The sequence below is a fragment of the Fringilla coelebs genome, assembly GCF_963513975.1.
Source record: "Fringilla coelebs genome assembly, chromosome: 4".
Lineage (NCBI taxonomy): Eukaryota > Metazoa > Chordata > Aves > Passeriformes > Fringillidae > Fringilla > Fringilla coelebs.
The window spans coordinates 49520515-49538198 of record NC_140032.1 but is presented as its reverse complement, the minus strand read 5'-3'; the positions used below and the strand labels follow the sequence as shown (position 1 = coordinate 49538198).

General features: G+C 39.0%; 1 protein-coding gene across 1 annotated transcript in view; it reads right to left on the bottom strand.

Moving 5' to 3' along the window:
• The window catches only part of PPP3CA (protein phosphatase 3 catalytic subunit alpha), a 167354-nt gene that overhangs the window by 13432 nt on the left and 136238 nt on the right, over positions 1 to 17684 (bottom strand). Inside the window, exons 7-10 of the mRNA XM_084204490.1 lie at positions 16965 to 17042; positions 15022 to 15116; positions 7140 to 7265; positions 4422 to 4496 (exon numbers count right to left, since the gene is read on the bottom strand). Of these exons, the coding sequence (XP_084060616.1) occupies positions 4422 to 4496; positions 7140 to 7265; positions 15022 to 15116; positions 16965 to 17042 (374 nt within the window). The remainder of the gene's footprint in view (positions 1 to 4421; positions 4497 to 7139; positions 7266 to 15021; positions 15117 to 16964; positions 17043 to 17684) is intronic.

The window sequence follows — 17684 nt, the reverse complement described above, 5'->3', positions numbered from 1 at the left end:
CTTACAGTCACAGCCATGTCTGCCTCTCCTAGAGCATCTGTGCCACTTGCTGCACGCCTGCCTTTGTCCCACTGCTCCAGCAGCTCTCAGGCAGCAAATTCCAATGCCACCACGGTTCAAGGTACTGCATTTTAAAATCAGCTCTCTGAGGGCAAGACAAGTGCTGCTCTTGGTGCCCAGGCACAACTGCACCGTGGCACATGCTCTGGGGACACTGGGCATCTAGTGCATGCTGCTAGGTTGGTCCAGAGGCAGGGCACACCGATGTGCTGTAATGCGGCTCGCAGGAAAATGCTTTGGGCACAGAAACAACCACATCTGACCAAATCACAGAGCGGATAGGAAATACAAAGATCACATTAAAATGCCACTCTGCCACCAACTCACAGAAATTAAGTATGCACTGCAACTCAGCCTTGCTGGTTTGGAGGAAGAACAAATGCAAACCACGAGGAAAACCCCTCAATTTCTCTCCCAGCTAAAAATCAACTCATTGGCAAGCTAAGACACTCTCATCAGGCAGTACCATGAAGGTCTGTATCAAGATATTGGTAAGTAACAGACCTAAGGACATGACCCTTGCTTTTGCTCTATCAGTCTCTTAGTTGCTGCTGAGCTGGCTCCAGGCACAGTTTACTGTACTGAGATGTAGCAGATGTCACATACTATGGTTCAGAGCAGAACCAGGTTATGATTGGCAGGAGATGTTTGACTTGGGAATTCTCTTTAGGTTGGAACTACAGCACTGTATTGGGAAGCTGTTTTCCAACAAAGGAATAAATGCTGTAGCTAATGGCTCTGACAGTGGCTTTTCTGTGAGAAGGCTGAGAGCTACTGTTGAAGGCAATACAAAAAAAATTGTAGATAATTTAGGAGTGTCTTCATGCCAAATCATGGTAAGGATGCATACAAAGCAAGCAGTGCATTTGTGTCAAATAGTTTATTGCATTATTGTACCCTTTTAATTAGCAGTTTAGTTTATTCAATCAAATGCATGAGGCTAGAAATGTTGCTAATTAAAACAAAACAGAACTCTGTATGCTTGCTAGGTAGAGGTATTTGCAGCTCCTGTTGCTAAGTGATATGTTTGATGCACAAACATACAGCACATGAACTAACATTTGCCCAAGACATTTTTTTCTGGATCAGATTATATTGCAACCACCACAGCAAACAGGAAAGAGAAAGTACAGCAAGAGGAAGCTATCAGAGATAAGGAAACTTGACCTATCATGTTCTCTCATTTTTAAAGTGAGTGAAACCAAAAGGCCAATACAGGCCAGCAGGGACATATGGGATAAAGGGCACTACGATATTTAGGCTTTTTTCACAGTAAGCTTACACAGAAACTGCCTACAACAAATTGATCAGATCCCCACGATGTGTTTCCTTAGGGGGGAAAAAAACAGTGAGGGGGCAGGGAAAAAAAAAAGGAACACATGCTGTTGAGCATCCTGCTCATGGCTAGATGCAACATACATGACTCAGAACTAAAAATAATAATAAATAAAAAAGGGCTCACAAGAACACCATGCAGTGAAGTCAGGCAATACTGATGGGGCTTTGTTTTGAAGGAAGGAATGAGAGGGGAAGACAGAAGGCAAGAAAATGTAAAAGAAGATAACAAATGAATGATCAGTGCAAACCATAGTGATGGACCATTCTCACTACATGTGGGAACCCAGGTCAGGGCATGTTCAAACTGCAAGGAGAGAAAGGAAATCAGCAGCGAGCCCTGAAAACTACTGATGATCTAAAACTAGCAATGATTTTTAAGAATCATTCCATAAAACAAAATGCATCTGCTGTTGCAGATATCAGGCATTATAAGGGAAATACTGTTAAAAAAATATCAGCCGGTAAACAGGACTAGTCCTCCAAGGAAGCTGGACAGAAATTATTGAGGAAGAACAGTGGAAATATTGAGCCACTACAAGACTGTCAGCAGACAGTCCTTACAGAAACAGTTCTGATTAAGCTGGTAATCATTCTGGTCTGTTTCACTGAGAAGACAAATGAAACACATCTTGTACTTCTCTTCCCCAAAAGGCAAGGCTTTAAAAAAAAAAAAAAGAAAAAAAAGAGGGAACTCAACTTGAGAGAAAGAATTTTTGTTGGCTGTACAGATAAGAAATCAGAACCCACTAAGAAATCATTACAGATATCAGCTTCTATTTCAATTTAAATCAACCTCAAATTTACTTCTATGTCAGAATCCTTCAGTCTCTTCCATGTGTATGATCCCCATGAGCCTAACATGTCCAATGGGCTGTAGGTAAAAGTGTGAACCCACAGCAAGCTGCAGCACCAGTGCCACAGAGCTCATTTTACAGCTCCAAGGGGACTGATTACCCGGGAAAGCAGACATGAACATATGCCAGCTCTGGTTTTTAGCTACACATGCTAAAGACAACTACATTCCTAGTATCTTCCTTACCATAATGTTTTACACATTCATACAAAAAAACCTGAGAGCAGATTTAGGTAACTGTATTAGTGGCACAGCATTAGGAATGGTTTAGTTACTCCTCAGCTGGAAACTTCACTGCTGTTAGATATTGTTACACAGTACACACACATGCAAGCCCAGAGGATTCCAGCCTGTCTCCCTGCTCAGACACCTGCAATGCTGCAAACTCCAAGTGTGGAGCAGTGCCATGGCAAAACTCCCAGGGAGGTGGGATGGGGGCTCACTCGCCTCTCAGAAAAAACACAGTAAATACAGAGACCTCCTACAGCTGGAGTAGGCTGCTGCTCAATACCCCTAACACCTCCCTATTTCTGATTCTGCTTTTAAAAACATGCTTCTGAACTGTAACTTGGGGATGGGAATGATGACACTCCAAAGTTTAAGAAAAAGAGTACAGCCTGTCTATGCCCGATGGAAGCTTACAGGACAACTTCAAAAGGAAGTATTAGGCCAAGGCTGAATTAATTTAGAAATCTTTCCCATAAAGTCTTTGCTTTGGCATTGCAATCAGTGGGATTTCAGCCTATGCTTAAGAGCTTTCTTGAGCCAAGGATTTTAAGCACATGGTTTGTTGCTACTGTATTTAACTTGACACAGTTTTTACTCATCGTATGCCTCCACACAATTTCACACGCTACTTTAATTACACAGTAGTGACTTATTTAAATTTCATGAGGAAAAAAAAATGGGCACAATATTCAAACAGGTGTTTTCTTCTCTTCAGTGATTACCAGTTTCAATAATTCAGTCTTTGTCCCAAGTCCTGCAAGATAATTGTTCATGTCCACACTCTGTGGCCAAGGCAGAACAGGGAATTCCATCTGGTTTTTCACAATAAAATCAAAGTACTATCATCTATACCAGTCTTCTCCATCACAAAGGAAACATTTGCAAAACCTGTGATGTAGCTTCCTGTTCCAAAGATTAAAAATAAGTACTTTGAATGAGAATCTTAATTATTAATTACAACTTCATTAAATATTTGTCTTACTTTAAAGTTCTCCATTCTCCTAGTTCATTCATTCTGCCTAAAAACATCCCGAGAATATTCAGTAGTGTTAGATTTTTCCAGGATCTTACTTTTTAAAATAATTTCTTAGTATTTCTTTTCATATATTATTTTTGTTAGATAGATTATCTATGATTACTTTTCATAGACTTTTTTAAAACACAGAGTCTTCAGAGTAAGAATGTCAGGGATACACGGGATTTTTTTCAGCTTTTCTCAATTGAGAAGGGACATTTTAGACAGCTGCTATTTATTCTTGCAGAGCCTAACAGAAAATTATGTCTAAGAAAATAAACTGACTTTTAAGAATCTACAAGTTTTAAGATACAAAGTACCATTTACAAACAAACCAACAGGTAGAGGGCAACTAATCATCATATAAACTTCAATGCAAAGGATAACAGAACTGACCATTTCACTCTTGGCACAAATGCCAGGTTAAAACATTTTCTATCTGTGATTACATGCTTATTTTTAGTGATTCTATTGTTCTTGAAAGTCTTCTAGACACTCAAGTGCATCAAAAGAAGTGACTAAAGAAATACCTCAAGTATAAAGTCTTCCAAAGTCGCAGTACCAACATTTTGGGAAGGAACTTTGCAGGAAGCCCATTTCACTGACATAATGAAACTCACTATGAGAATACCTGTGATCTTTTACATGAAATCATCTGACCCCTTCATGTCAACATAACCCAGATTTCGTGGAGGGATATGCAGATTTTTTAACCAGAAGAATGAGATAAAGAAATGGTTTAGAACAGGGCAGAGCCATTAATTCTTTCTGAAGCATAATGGAAGCAAATCCATTGGAGTCTAGCACAACAGTTGCTTTCAGTGGCACAGAACTCAACTAGGACTCAGAAAGTTATTTCATGGTTAGTAAATAAACTTTTAAAGTAATTCCAAGGCAAACAATCTCAACCAAGGTAGAGGCTCTTACCATCAAATCCATCTTCCTCTGTTCCCAGTTCATCATCTGAGCAGATATTCAGCACGTTTACCAGCATCTCTGTCACTAAAATGGAAAACAAATGCAAAATATTGATATGAAGCTTCCTTGGTCTGTCAGAGAGCCAACTCCAGCTGTAGTAGTGTGAATAAAAACTCAGTGCAATCACGACACCCACTTTTTAAACAGCAGGACCTGCAGTATTAGAAACTGAAAGTGTCCCGTGTAGCTAATAAAAAGCACAAGTTTCCACAAATATTTTTCCAAATACAATGAACACAACAAATAGACTTCAAAAAATCTGCTAATGATCTCTCTTTTTGCAACAGTCAGTGATGTAGGCAACATTTGTTTTCTTCCCCTCAACACATTTTTTAGCTTTTCACTCAACTTGGATAACAAAATGACCCCTCTCCTATTGCTCCTAAACTGCAATAGGATTTGATTTCCTGCCCAGCAAATGGGAACAACATTCCAGTGGAAAAAGGTACCACAAGAGGGATCATAGAGTATTTCTTTATTTATCCAGGTTTTGGACACTACTTCGAGTTCAACAAAACATTAACCTTTGTAAGCTGTCCTTGGTGTCCCTTGAATTCAAGGGACAACTACAAATAGACCAGACAGTGTACATGCCTTAGAGGTGGAACTATATTCTATATTCAACAGATACATCACTATGGGAGAACTTAGGCCATATTCAGCTTGCTTACTTGGCAACTTGGGCATGAAAGGGTCAGCCACAGACTGTCCATACCCTGGTCTCATTTCTTTCCAGAGAAACAACTGTGAGACACTAACCAGAGAGCATACAGACTAAGAAGAGTAAAAAAAACCAACCCCAGCTAAAATCAACACCCAGAAAATGCAACTTAGAGAACAAAAAGGCCAAAGTTATGAATAAAATGTGAAGCAATTAGCAGATTAAGAAAAACTTCACTACAGCTAAATGTAGCAAGCAACATTAAAAGTGTTACCAGGCTTGTCTAGCCTTGTACTAGCTACACAGGTTGAAACTTTGATTTTTTTAGTCAAGTAGTTATTAAAATCCTCTTCTGTAACTACTATGAAGGCTTGGAAAATTAGAAGGGTGGGACAAAGCCAGATTTTTTCCTACTTTAGTGGTGGTTTTAATATTTTCCTCTGACAGTATTAGTGGAAAGACTTTCCACATTAACAACAACCAGTGAAGCTAACAGCTTCCTACCTTGGTTGGCCTTTGAGGGAAAAAATCTATATTAAAAACAAAGGAAATAAATAACAAGTTGTGTAGAACACCAGCTCTTACATCCTTGAATATTGCTTTGCATAGAAAGGAAAATACTGATTTCACTTCTTTGGGCTCTAAAATTTCCAAGAAATTGGTAAGTCTGACCACTGGAAGAAATGAAGGAGAAAAAAACACCCTCAAGACCTAAGAAGAAAGAGGAACACCGTGGTGTCAGAACCTCAACAATTCTGGCCATGCATCCTGCAGCCCCACCTGAGCAGGCTGCTGATGGGAAGCCCCTGAAAAGTGACCTTACAGAACATTTTACAGGACTGCAATGTGTGTGGGGAACACGCCCAACCTAAAAACAGCCGGGCTGAGTTTACGGCCAAAGAAAATGAATGCGTTTTATCATCTGCTTCACAAGAGTCTGCACACACCTCAGTGAGGATTATGTCATGTCTCCATTAGTGCAAGCAGCTGCCTATTCTTTGGTAATCCCTGTTTCATTGTCTATCTGCTTTGTCCACAGAGACCTCAGGTGTCTCACCAGCAGCTTTCCTCAAACAAAAGAGTAGCTCAAAACAAAGCTGGTCATGACTGCAGGTATGAGACACAGCTGGCTGTATTTCCAGTTGCCTATTAAGAGAGAACTGTTATTCCAAGCAGCTTTTAAGAGTTTATTAGAGTTTTCTGGCTGTAATTGCTGTTGCAGCAATGCTCTATAATGGATGGATCAAAGCAAGCTTCATCTTGGGCACTGAATAAATGACTTGGGGTTTAGGCAGTTTGTATTTTGTATTAATTTAATATGCTAGACCAAAGTGTTTTCATGCCTTTTGTGTGCTTGCCATTCACAGCATGAAGCTGCATTTAGGCAACATCAAGAGCATCAGGTTTCAATAAAATATCATTTGTGTTCTTTAGACTCTTCTTGCCAGCGATGAGGCACCACATGTCCTGTGCAGAGAAGGGGCTGAGGATCAAGTTTTTCTTCCTACTGACATCCCTCTACTCTCTCTAGGGACAGTTAGTCAGTTTGGCTCTTAACATCATCAGCTCTGTGTTTGCTGATGAAAAAGCAACCCGCCCATAAAGGTAATGTGAGTAAAGATGCAACCCCATGAAGTGAAGTCTGTTGAGACATCCATTCAGCAGTAAGTGATATCCAAGGGGATGTTTAAGAGCTTATAACAGAAAAACAAATCAGAATTTTGTTTAGTGAGTGCACCTCTGGCCTGCAACGCCATAAAATCTATTTCTGCAGCAGAAAGATAAAGGCCTGGAAAGAGTGGAAATTATAAAAAAAAAAAAGAGAAGTGTTATTAACCACTGGTAATTGCTTGCCCCTCTGAGCCCCATTTCTACAACTTTTGTCTTCAAAAACAAGACACCTGTCTTCAAATTATTCTTGTACTTTAAAATAAGTGAGGCCACATGCACAGTGACTAAGAAACCCTTTTGCAGTCTTTATGAACAGAACTGATTTACATACATACCCTTCTCACCAACAAATGGCAAGGACCAGGTAAACACATCCATGAAGTTTGGAAGCCAGTACGGATGAGGGGAGCAGTTGAACTGCCTGATATTCATAACATTGTTCTCATATTTCAATACTGCAGCTAGAAGGAAGAAAGAAAAGAAACAGAAGAGACATCAGCCATGTGTGTAGCTGGCTAGCAGACCAGGAATGCAGACAGCATGCACAGCTCACAGAGCTGCTCACCAGCTTCCACCCCCTTGATGCAGTGGCACCACCTGAACGCTAGTTATAGTAGGATAAAGCTCCACTGAAGTGGAAAGCCGTTTTCAGTCTGAAAGCAGTGTCAACAGCTTTCCCTGCCACCAAGATGGGCTGGTAAGTGAATTAATATCTCTGAGTAGTCAAGAACGTGAGCTCTGGGATCTGCCACCAGTGAGGAATGAAGCAGAGTATTCAGAGCCCCCCATTTCACAGAGTTATCTGAGCTCCTCACAACCATGCTTTGGAGATAACAGAAAAAAGCATTTATGACTCAGAGTCTGAACACTGCTCTTCTGATGGACATTTTCAACATATTTCATTCACAGTATTGTAACTGAGATGACACTTGCTTCTCACATTATGCAAACTCTAGGCACGCAAAAATGTGCTCCCTATAATATGAATCAATGCTAATACAATTTGTCTTGCACCAATTAACATTCTCATCATTCTTATCAACACACAAACACACAGACTACATTTGCTCACAGGCAGAAATACAGATATTTATGCCACACCCACTTTTTAAAGCACTGCACCAAGTTCAGTGTAAACTTTTGTTAATGGACTTCAGGCTCATATCTGAAATGGTAATCCAAAAAGGTAATGCTGAGATTTCACCAAAGTGACTTAAAGACATGAAATTCTTTAAACAATGCAGTTACAGGAGACTGCATGCAGGATATTTAATCAACACAAGCAACAAAAACAGTCAACATAAGGTGTGTCATTCTATGCTTTCCCCTTTCCTCCAGCCTTCCCACTTCCATCTCCCCAGGGAGGAAGGTAGTTCCAGGGACCAGTTATCACTTAATAGCCAGCAATAAAGTTGCACAACTGCACTGTGAGACAGCATTGTGGGAAATGCAGTGTTGGCTGAAGGGGCTGAACAATTCCTTCTGATTATTTCTCTCTTTTCTGATTATTTCTCTGACTGTGTGTCAATCAGAGAAGAAAACTTTTTTTATACTCTAGGCTGTTGCTTCACAAATATTTAATAGGATGTTAAATGTCTTCTATTTTGTGGTCAATGACAGAGTCCAGAGTGACCTGGGAGTTTCTGAAACATATTTCCTGACAGACACAGAAAACAGCAATAATGTGAACTTTTGCCAAGCAGACACCCTTCATTTAAATAAACCACATCTGACTCTTGTCCGTCCCAGTCTGACAACTGGCAGTCAATCTGCTGCTCAGTAGAAGAAAAAAATGGCTTAATACTGCTATTAGCAAAACTGAGAAAACTAGTGTCAGTGCTCTGAATATTTCCAACAGATTTTGGCTGAAATCACATGCAGCAGATTGAAATTCATTCTTCTTCTATTACTGTGACACAATTGCATAATAAAAATAAATAGTTTGTGGCTTTACAGAAAAAATGAGTCAAAACCACACAAAAAGGACCACTTAGTGGTCGTAAAGATTCATTTAGAAGGACTAAAACTTCAAATTTATCATCTTAGTGAGCTGAGGTAGTTCCCCTTCCCACTACTTCTGCAATTTATCTATTAGGTCTACTTCTGAATTCTGTGAAATTTGAATAAAGAAATAATTTTTACAGGGAACTTTTAAAACTGGCCTCTGAAAAAGCCTGAACCCTATGCAAAGCAGTTGCAAAACATAAAATTAAATGAAAATGGCTTAAGTTGGGTTGTTTCCTTTGAAAGGAAGATAATTTAAGATTACTGTAACAAAAATATCCTCACAACACCGTGTTAATTTATATACCTGAATAACTTACAAAATAAAGTTCCAATAATAGTATTTTAAAAAATTCTCCCCAGTTAATGACCTGTACATCTCCTCAACAAATTACTTCAAAATAACTTTACACAATAAAGCAGGGTAATAACAGAGAAGCCTTCTAAAATAACCCTTCTCTTGAAAGAATAAAATGAAATAGGGTAGTTACCAGTATCACAAATACTTTTTGGCATTTTAAATTAAACATCTGTCATTTACAAGCAAAACACACACAAAATATTTTTATTAGGTAAGTAATGAAGATGATATTTAACATGCAAATCAGCTCTTGTTATGAATGTACAGTTCTGATTATTACTTAGTAGTCAGAAGAGGAAAACTTTGCCTGGATCAAGTAGAAAATACTTCTCAGATAACAGCAGGAGTTTCCCTGAGCTAATCTGCCTCTGTGGTTTCTTTTGGCCATAGCTTTCTTTTCCCTCTCTGTTGGCTCAGAAAAGATTGGGGGTTTCACCTCTGCTTCATTCCTTAGTCCACATTAGCTTGATGCATAAGAAGCTACAGGAGAAGCAGTGGCCCTGAAAGAGTACACAGCTTTGGAAGGTTACAAGAGTGGAGGTCACACAGTCACTGATGGAGGAGACAGAAGTGGGATGGGCTCTTTTGGCTATGAAACTCGTAAGAGAGGAAAACTTGACTCTATCCAACATTTGCTTGTTATTCCAGGCTGCAACCTCAATACTTTTCTTTCCAAACACATAATCAGACAGATGCTAGCAGACCAAGCCACCAGCCATTATCATGTATAATCACCAACCAGAGCAAGAATCTTATTTTATTACTCTTAACAGACACGCACATTTTAACCTAATTTTGATACTTGCTGTTGTAAATAAGTTTTAAAAGCTAATGTTTTGTAAAGTGAAGATGTGCAGATAGCCCAAATGACATTCCACTTCTTTCCAATGCTAGTAAACTGAGATATTGGATGCTGCAATCACATCAGAGTGAAATGAAACACTAATGCAGCAGGCAAAGGGCATTTGTACTGTTTAGCTTGAAGCATTTAACACAGCTATGCTAAGGCTGGGAATATGGGTGTCGAAATCTGCGCAGGTAAGAAACCTCCTTCCTTTGGCTACACATGGAGACAGCCCCTCTAGTGCTAGTGCTGCACCTCCTTGGTCTCCCTCAGTAAAAGATGAGCCTGGAACAGCTGTGTCACACCTGTCAGATCTGAATGGATGTCTCAGACACTCTGGCATCTCAAATGGGGCTTTAAAAGATTATATATTTGGAGGTAGGTTAAGGCCTGAAGCCATGTGAACAACATTAAACTGTGTGACAGATAGCTCAGAATTTCTCAAAGACATTACATATCCTGCTTCATGGTCTGCCAAATCATTTTTCAGGGTAAATTAATTAATTAACATTTCCATCAGAAAAAAACCATCAGAGGAAAAAAAAAATGAGCTTGGTAGAAATACTAGCCCAGAATATTTTTAGATGAACAACCTAAAAATATTTTAAGCAAACAATTTAACTAAATTTCTTGTAATTGTCTTTCAGAAAACTCATCCTGCATTTAGAAAATGAATCGGTGAAAAGTCCCTCAAATTCTTCACACCTAAGAAAGAATTTCAATTTCTGATTCAATGCCAAAATAACTTAAGCATTAACTGTGCAACTGGGAACAATGCCTTCTCAAGAAGAGTTGCTAAGTAACCACAGCATTTTCTGCCCAAGTCAGGTCAGGGATAAGGGTTAGTAAAATGAGTTTAAATAGTATCAAAGGACAAAAATTATTTACTATACAAGGCAATGGTCTAAATAATCGAGTACAGAAGTGAAGATAATTGTAGGTGGAAATACCTTTCCTTTTACAATTTTAAAGATTTTTATTTAACATGTGCAACTGCATCTTGCAAAGAAACAGCCAAGTAACATTCAAGATTTAATCAACAGACTGCAAAAATCACTTTTGGCAAACTTCTCTGCATCAGCAATGAGATGGCCTAGATACCCTGGCAACTCTTCTTTAAAAGCTTTTGTTTCCATGACAAGAACTCTTCACAGCGGCAGAGATAAGGCATTAAAGAAAACTAATAGGGCAAACAGAGGTTACATCTCTCTAGTTCCCCTCAACGTGCTAATATTTCTCACAGATCATCCTTGTCTTCCAGGTATACTACTTGTTTTCTGGGTGAAAATAATTTTCCTGTTAGATCCATCTGGATCAGGTACATTTCTTCAAGGTACACTTCATGCTGATACTACAACACGTGTATGTTGCAGCACGTTGGAAGAAACTTCATGCTGGGGAGTTTTTCGATAACTTTTGATTCTCTGGTGGATCTCTCTCCACTACAAAACCTAATCTTTTAAAAGTGTTCAAAAGATAATAGTCTGTATTTAAACAGCAAGTTAAAATTGCTCACTCAGCCAAAAAGCACACACTTACTGCCGTGACAGCCAGACACGAAAATGCCAGTATTACCAGTGTTTTACAAGTAACTTCCCTGGCTCTATGGAACTTCTGTAGAATCTTTCACTTGATTTTTTTTTAATTTATTTTTTGAGGGGGTGTGTGTAAACAGCACTACAGCAAGCCCTCATTAAGGCATTAAGAAATACTGAATGCAGGAATGAAAGTTTAGACACAATACAAGGCCAGATCATACCACAAGGTAATTTTTGGCACCCTCTTATTCTGTTGCTACTGAGAATTTCTCCTAGTTATAGGCACCCTGGAGCCCAGGGGCAAATCTGTACTTACACAACTTTGTCTCAGAGTTTCTTGATCAGCACAGATGATCTCTGAGGCCCTGAAGTCACTGGTAACTACCACAATCCAATTAACATTTATCTTCTTGCATAAGCTCTCTCTCCAGAAGCAGTAGTCTTAGAAGAATCACCAATGCACTGGTATTTCTTGTAACAAGCACTAATAAAAATCTTTGAGTATCTTTATCTTTATGCCTTTTAATAAAATAAATGAAAGCAGAAATGTTTGAGAAAGCTATGAAGATACTGAACAGTAGCTCAGAAGTTGCCAAAAACCATATAAAAATTCCCTTCCTTTGCCAATGCTTTCCATTATAATGAATATGGAAGGAATTAATAACAGTAATGGAGTAGGATAATAATGGAAAAAGGAGGACACAAGGCTCCCAATATTGAGGCAGTTTCTGAGTCTCTGAATCACCCCTTGAAAGCCTCTCTCTGGGTCTCCTTTAACTACAGAGGGAAGCCCTGACAGGGGCCTCCTAATTTTAAAACCTCCCCCTGGCACCTGAAGCTGTGTGTGTGTGGCCTGGGGCTGTGACAGGAGCTGCAGCTACCTGTGCAGAGTGACACACACACAGCCTGCACAAGGCCACAGCCAGCAACCAAAGGGATACAAAAACCTCCCTTTGGTGCCAGAACCCAGCACAGCCAGAAGGGGTTCCCATGGTGGGTCAGCACTGTGAGGCAGCCCATGCAGAGGCTCCATGGCAGCACTGTTAACAGCAGATTTGCTGAACATGGGCTTGCCGCTTGCAGCTTTAAAAAAAATGTATTTATCCTAAACAATACTGCATTTAAAAATGACCCATTTAATGTCAGTGGGAGCTGAAGCCTCTCAGGAATTTATTCAGGGTGACTCTTGGCTGACAACCAGAGGAACACTGAGAATGCATACTAGACAGGAAGGTGCTTACTAGTAGGAGAATAACTCCTTCTCCAAGGACTGACAGTAACCAAACCTCCAGATGACCTGTAAAAATCAATCAGGTTCTGCACCAGTGCATGATGAGTCAGCTAGAACAACTGTCCTGACAACACCTCTGGATGAAAATACCTTCCTTTTTCTCCTGAGATCACTCAGAAACGGTGCTCTCAGTAAATTCATCTGCTGCAAACCAAGGAAGCCAACAAGTAGCCATGTTTTGGACTCATCCTATATGATAGTGGGTTTTTCCCTTGAAGAGGGAAGCAAGCACCCAGAGACCATCCAGATAAAGATGTATGAGCAATGCAGCATGATGAACTATGCATGATGTACTTTAAATGCCAAGAGCCAGTGCAATCTGTCACATGAAATAATGCCACAAAACTTCTAATGAGAGAAAGGAGGCAGATAATCTCAATGGAGATCCATTACAAAGCTGCAAAAGGTCAACCTCTGAATTTCCAAGAAGTTATATATAAAGGAGTGGCACACAGGTAGTGATGTGGCATCAGTGCTGATTTGCATGAGCTCACTCTCAGCAGGTATTGCTGGCAGTGCACACCAACTCCAGCTGTGGCCACAGATAACCCCTCAGCAAATGGTGTACAGCTTTCCATCAAAATAGGCTTTCCACCACATGTAAGACCTGCCTGCCACAGTGGAGCATTCTGGAACAAGGGAAGTGACCCTCTCTTTAGAAATGAAAATAACAGAGAGGCACTTTACCACCCGAACTCTGTGGTTTCAAAATCAAGGTTTTGAACATTGTGAATCCTTGCTTTCCTTTTAATGTTTGCCTTCAAGACAAAGTTTCACATAATTCACCCATTGCCTTCATTTCACAGAACCCTTCCATGCCTAAGAAACAAAAGGTGAACACGTTCTACCACCTTCCCTGAGTGATCACAGACTTGTGATCGCTCAGCCTTTGACCCAAAGCAGCCAACCAGGAGAGTAAACACTTCTCCACCAACAGCAACGACCCTACCAAGAAAATAAACACATTCCTTACTTCATCCTGCACTTATGGGTTGTTAGCAGAGCCTCTATCTACATCATTAGCTTTTACAAAAGTAGCTACTGACAGTTCTGCTCACAGGGTTTTGCAGAATAACATATTAATTTTTCCACAAGTTAACAGGCATATTGAGAAATCTGAGGTGTACAACCCCATTATCTAGCGGTGAAGTGCTTCCTTCCCTTGCATACAGTTCATGGCATAAAAGCTTTTAGATTATAAATTTTGTAATGTAAAACGATACCTGAAGAAAGCTTTCTTTTCAAGTTTGAAAAGAAGTATTGCTTGCTTCATCTGCAAACAAGCATCCAGATTAAAAATAGCACTTTGCAAGAGAAACTGATCTCTTTGCAAGGGAGCAACTTTCGAAAATATAATTGAGAAAGAATTATTTTACTTTGTTCACAGAGAAACCCAAATAATTTTATCATTATGGGGACTAGGAGAAAGTAAACAATACTGCTTATTTCAAGATATAGGAGGACAGGTATATCAGAAAACTTTATTTTTAGAAACATGATTCTTTTTTCCAGTTCATTAGAGATTTCCAGGAATGCAATAAATGAATAAATTCAGAGAAGCTGCAAAGACTTGTTTTCAGTGGAGCCTTTATACAGTGACCAGTGACTCTTATTTCTGTAGTCACCTTTTTAGGTTTTTTTGGCTATTTATATTTAATTTTCTACATTTCAATAGTCAAGGATTAAATCCCCCAAAATGTAAAGGAACTCAGACATCCATCCCATGCTTTATCTGCTCATGACCAGTCAAAGTTTAACTGGCTAGACAGTTTGCACATACAAACTCCAATAATTTTATTGGAAAGAAGCAAGAAACAGATAATTAATTATAAGGAACAGTGGGCTCTAAACATCTCACCCAGAGCATTTCTTAATATACTTCTTCATTAATAGAGCTGTTTTAAGTTTTGCTTCCCGTGTAACATTTACTTAATAACTTGCAGTCAAAACACAGAAATATCCTAAGGCATATTAAAATACACAGTTATCTTCAGAGCCATACATCTGCCTGTAACGAATTTAATTAGGTTTGTATTATATAATAAGTGGAATGGGTATGAACTAATAAAAGAGGAAGAAAATGGGCATGAACTGATAAATACAGGAATGAAAAGACAGCAACATATTCGAGCGCACAGAAGTACAGTCTACTGTACATGAACAGGAATTAAATTCTTACCTTTGTTATTGTATACATCTAGATAGTTTGGTGCTGAAAAAATTGTGATTAGCGAAGGGAAGCCTGTTGTTTGGCTTTTCCTGTACATACGATACCTAAGAAGAAAGACAAGATACTAATTACTACCCAGCGTTGAATGTGTATTTGTCACTGACCACACGAAGTGCAAAAAATGCCTAGCACATTAGGGCTCTGGCTGTTAACACATGCTTAGACTGAAAAACATGCACATGAGCTATTTAAAAGCCACAGGAAAGAAGGATTTCCTGCAGACTTTCTCATTATAACCATTTGACATGTCCAGGGATCCATACTGGAAAGTTGTGTCGCTGCCTGAAATTCAGTGAGCCGGAGGTGGGATTTGTTGTGAATTTGCTCAGTGCCCAGGACATTGCCAGACTTTCCCTCTGGGGCACTGTGGCTGAAGCAAGCACCAGCAGGTGCCATGGAAGGGTCCTGACTTCAGAAGGGGCGTGGGTGTTCCCCATGGGCCTCCTGCTGCCTGCCTTCTCCAGGCATGGAAACCACGGCAAGGCCAGAGGAAGGGGGGAGAAGGGAAGGGAAATGGGGCATCTGATACTCTCAGTGCTAATTTTATCCACCCTATCAGCCAGTTTATTAATGTCTGCGTGCTTTCATTACCTAACCTTACTGACTCATGAAAAATACAAGCCTTATTGGGCCAACAAATAATCAATCAAGCACTAAACCTCCAAGTAATTGGAAAGAAAGCAACCAAACAGTACTCAGACACAAGCACACCAAACACTGCTCTTTAGACCTCAGCGACAAGAAACCTAAGAATTTAGCAAACATCCACAAAAGTTGCAATGAAATTGTTGTATAGTTTAAATGCAATCTCTTCCACAAAATTTTAATTTTCACCCTTTGCTGGAAAGCAATACAAGAAAAATGAAATCTTATTACCCTTGAGTATTCCATGCTAGGTATTTCTGGCATAGTAATAGCTTGCTTTTAATTGCATTACCATATGGAAGTCATGACAATTCGAAGATTCAGAATAGCTTTTAATATGCATAGTGAATATTGACCTTATTCCTACAATGCCACTAATTTACCTTTCATTGCTGTTCAAATTGGCTAAAGTTTCTACCTCCAAACAAACACAACAACAACAGCAACAACAACAACTATTATTATTATTATTATTATTATGGCATTATATGCAAAGCTATTTATTCAGATTCCAATCCTTCATTAATATCTCACAAGTAAGGTACACTTCAAATGAGATGAATTTTTAGAATAATTTTTTAAAGCAGCATAGAAAATTCTACCTTTATAATGACAATAGTTTGAAGGGGAACAATCAACACCACCTGATGCTTGACCTGGACTGTTTTTGCATTCAATGACTTAGACTTGAATTCATTAATGAATTCAATCAGGAGAAATGAATTCAATCTGGAGAAAAATTTATGTGCCTATAGAGTTTCACAATTTTTTTCTAATGAAGTATAAAACCAGTAGGTCCAGAAATTTCAGGTAGCTGAGAAATTCCTAAAAGATGGCAGTTCTGGCCTTTGTGAGCCAAATCACTACTCCGGCATCATGGCAATGAGTGTGTCAAAATACTCTGGCACATTTGCAAACCTTCTTCTGAAATGAATGTGTTTTTATTTCCATGTCTGGCACTGTTTGGCATCAAAAAAAAATTGGTCATTTTATATCAGTTAAAATCACTAAGGCTAAGTAAGTGGCATATATAAGGATTCATTACATTTTGTAACTCACTAATAATAATGTAAAAGACATTGTAATGCCAGTGTGCATTTTTGTAGCATTAGTAAAAATGAGAGCTGTTGCAACTTATATATTCCAGTTCATTCTCACTCAGCTCCTCTTCCTTTTTGTGCTCTGTTTGGGAATGGTAGGCCATTATACATAATTATTATTATTGCCCCCTCTCCACACATACTTACCCAGCATCCTGGGCTTCATGAGCTCGCAGTATGGATAACAAGTTATTGTGCTGTAGGAATTCACATACAGCAGGGTAACTGTTAGAAAAAAAAGTAATAGCACCTGTTATGGCATTATCAGAAGCAGCACAAAGAGCTCTAGATTTCAAAAAACGTATCATAAAACGTGCATCATTCATGAAACTGGTGCCTGCTCTGCAGGCAGATTTCAGTAGAGACAACATCACCAGCAGTGTCTTTTTAAATCCCACTCCATAACTGCTTGGAAAGGAATGCTAGAAATTGCAATTCATTACATAACAACAATCAGCCAATGGCTTGTCAGAAAAAAGGTACTTTCTTTTATTCATCTAAGATTTAATGTATTCTAAAAAAGAAAAATGTAATGTAGCAGTTGCTTGTAACAGAGAAAGCAACAGAGCAGTTGCTTGTGGACACCAGAAAATAAGGTGGTTAATTGGAAAGAGAGGGAAAGAGATAGAAAAAAGAAAGGCAAATCAATCTTTAGACTGGGGATGTTTATCTTCCTGAACTTTATCTCCTTGATAAACAAATTATCTTTCCCCTTGGCAGCCTAAAATCCTGTGACTTTTGAAACGCCAAAAATGTGTTCACGGTATACATCTGTGCTAAACATACTGAGCAAGATTTAAAAAAAAAATCAACTCAACTATACATTATAAAAAAAACTGCTGTCTCAGGCATGGTTTCATGGTTTCA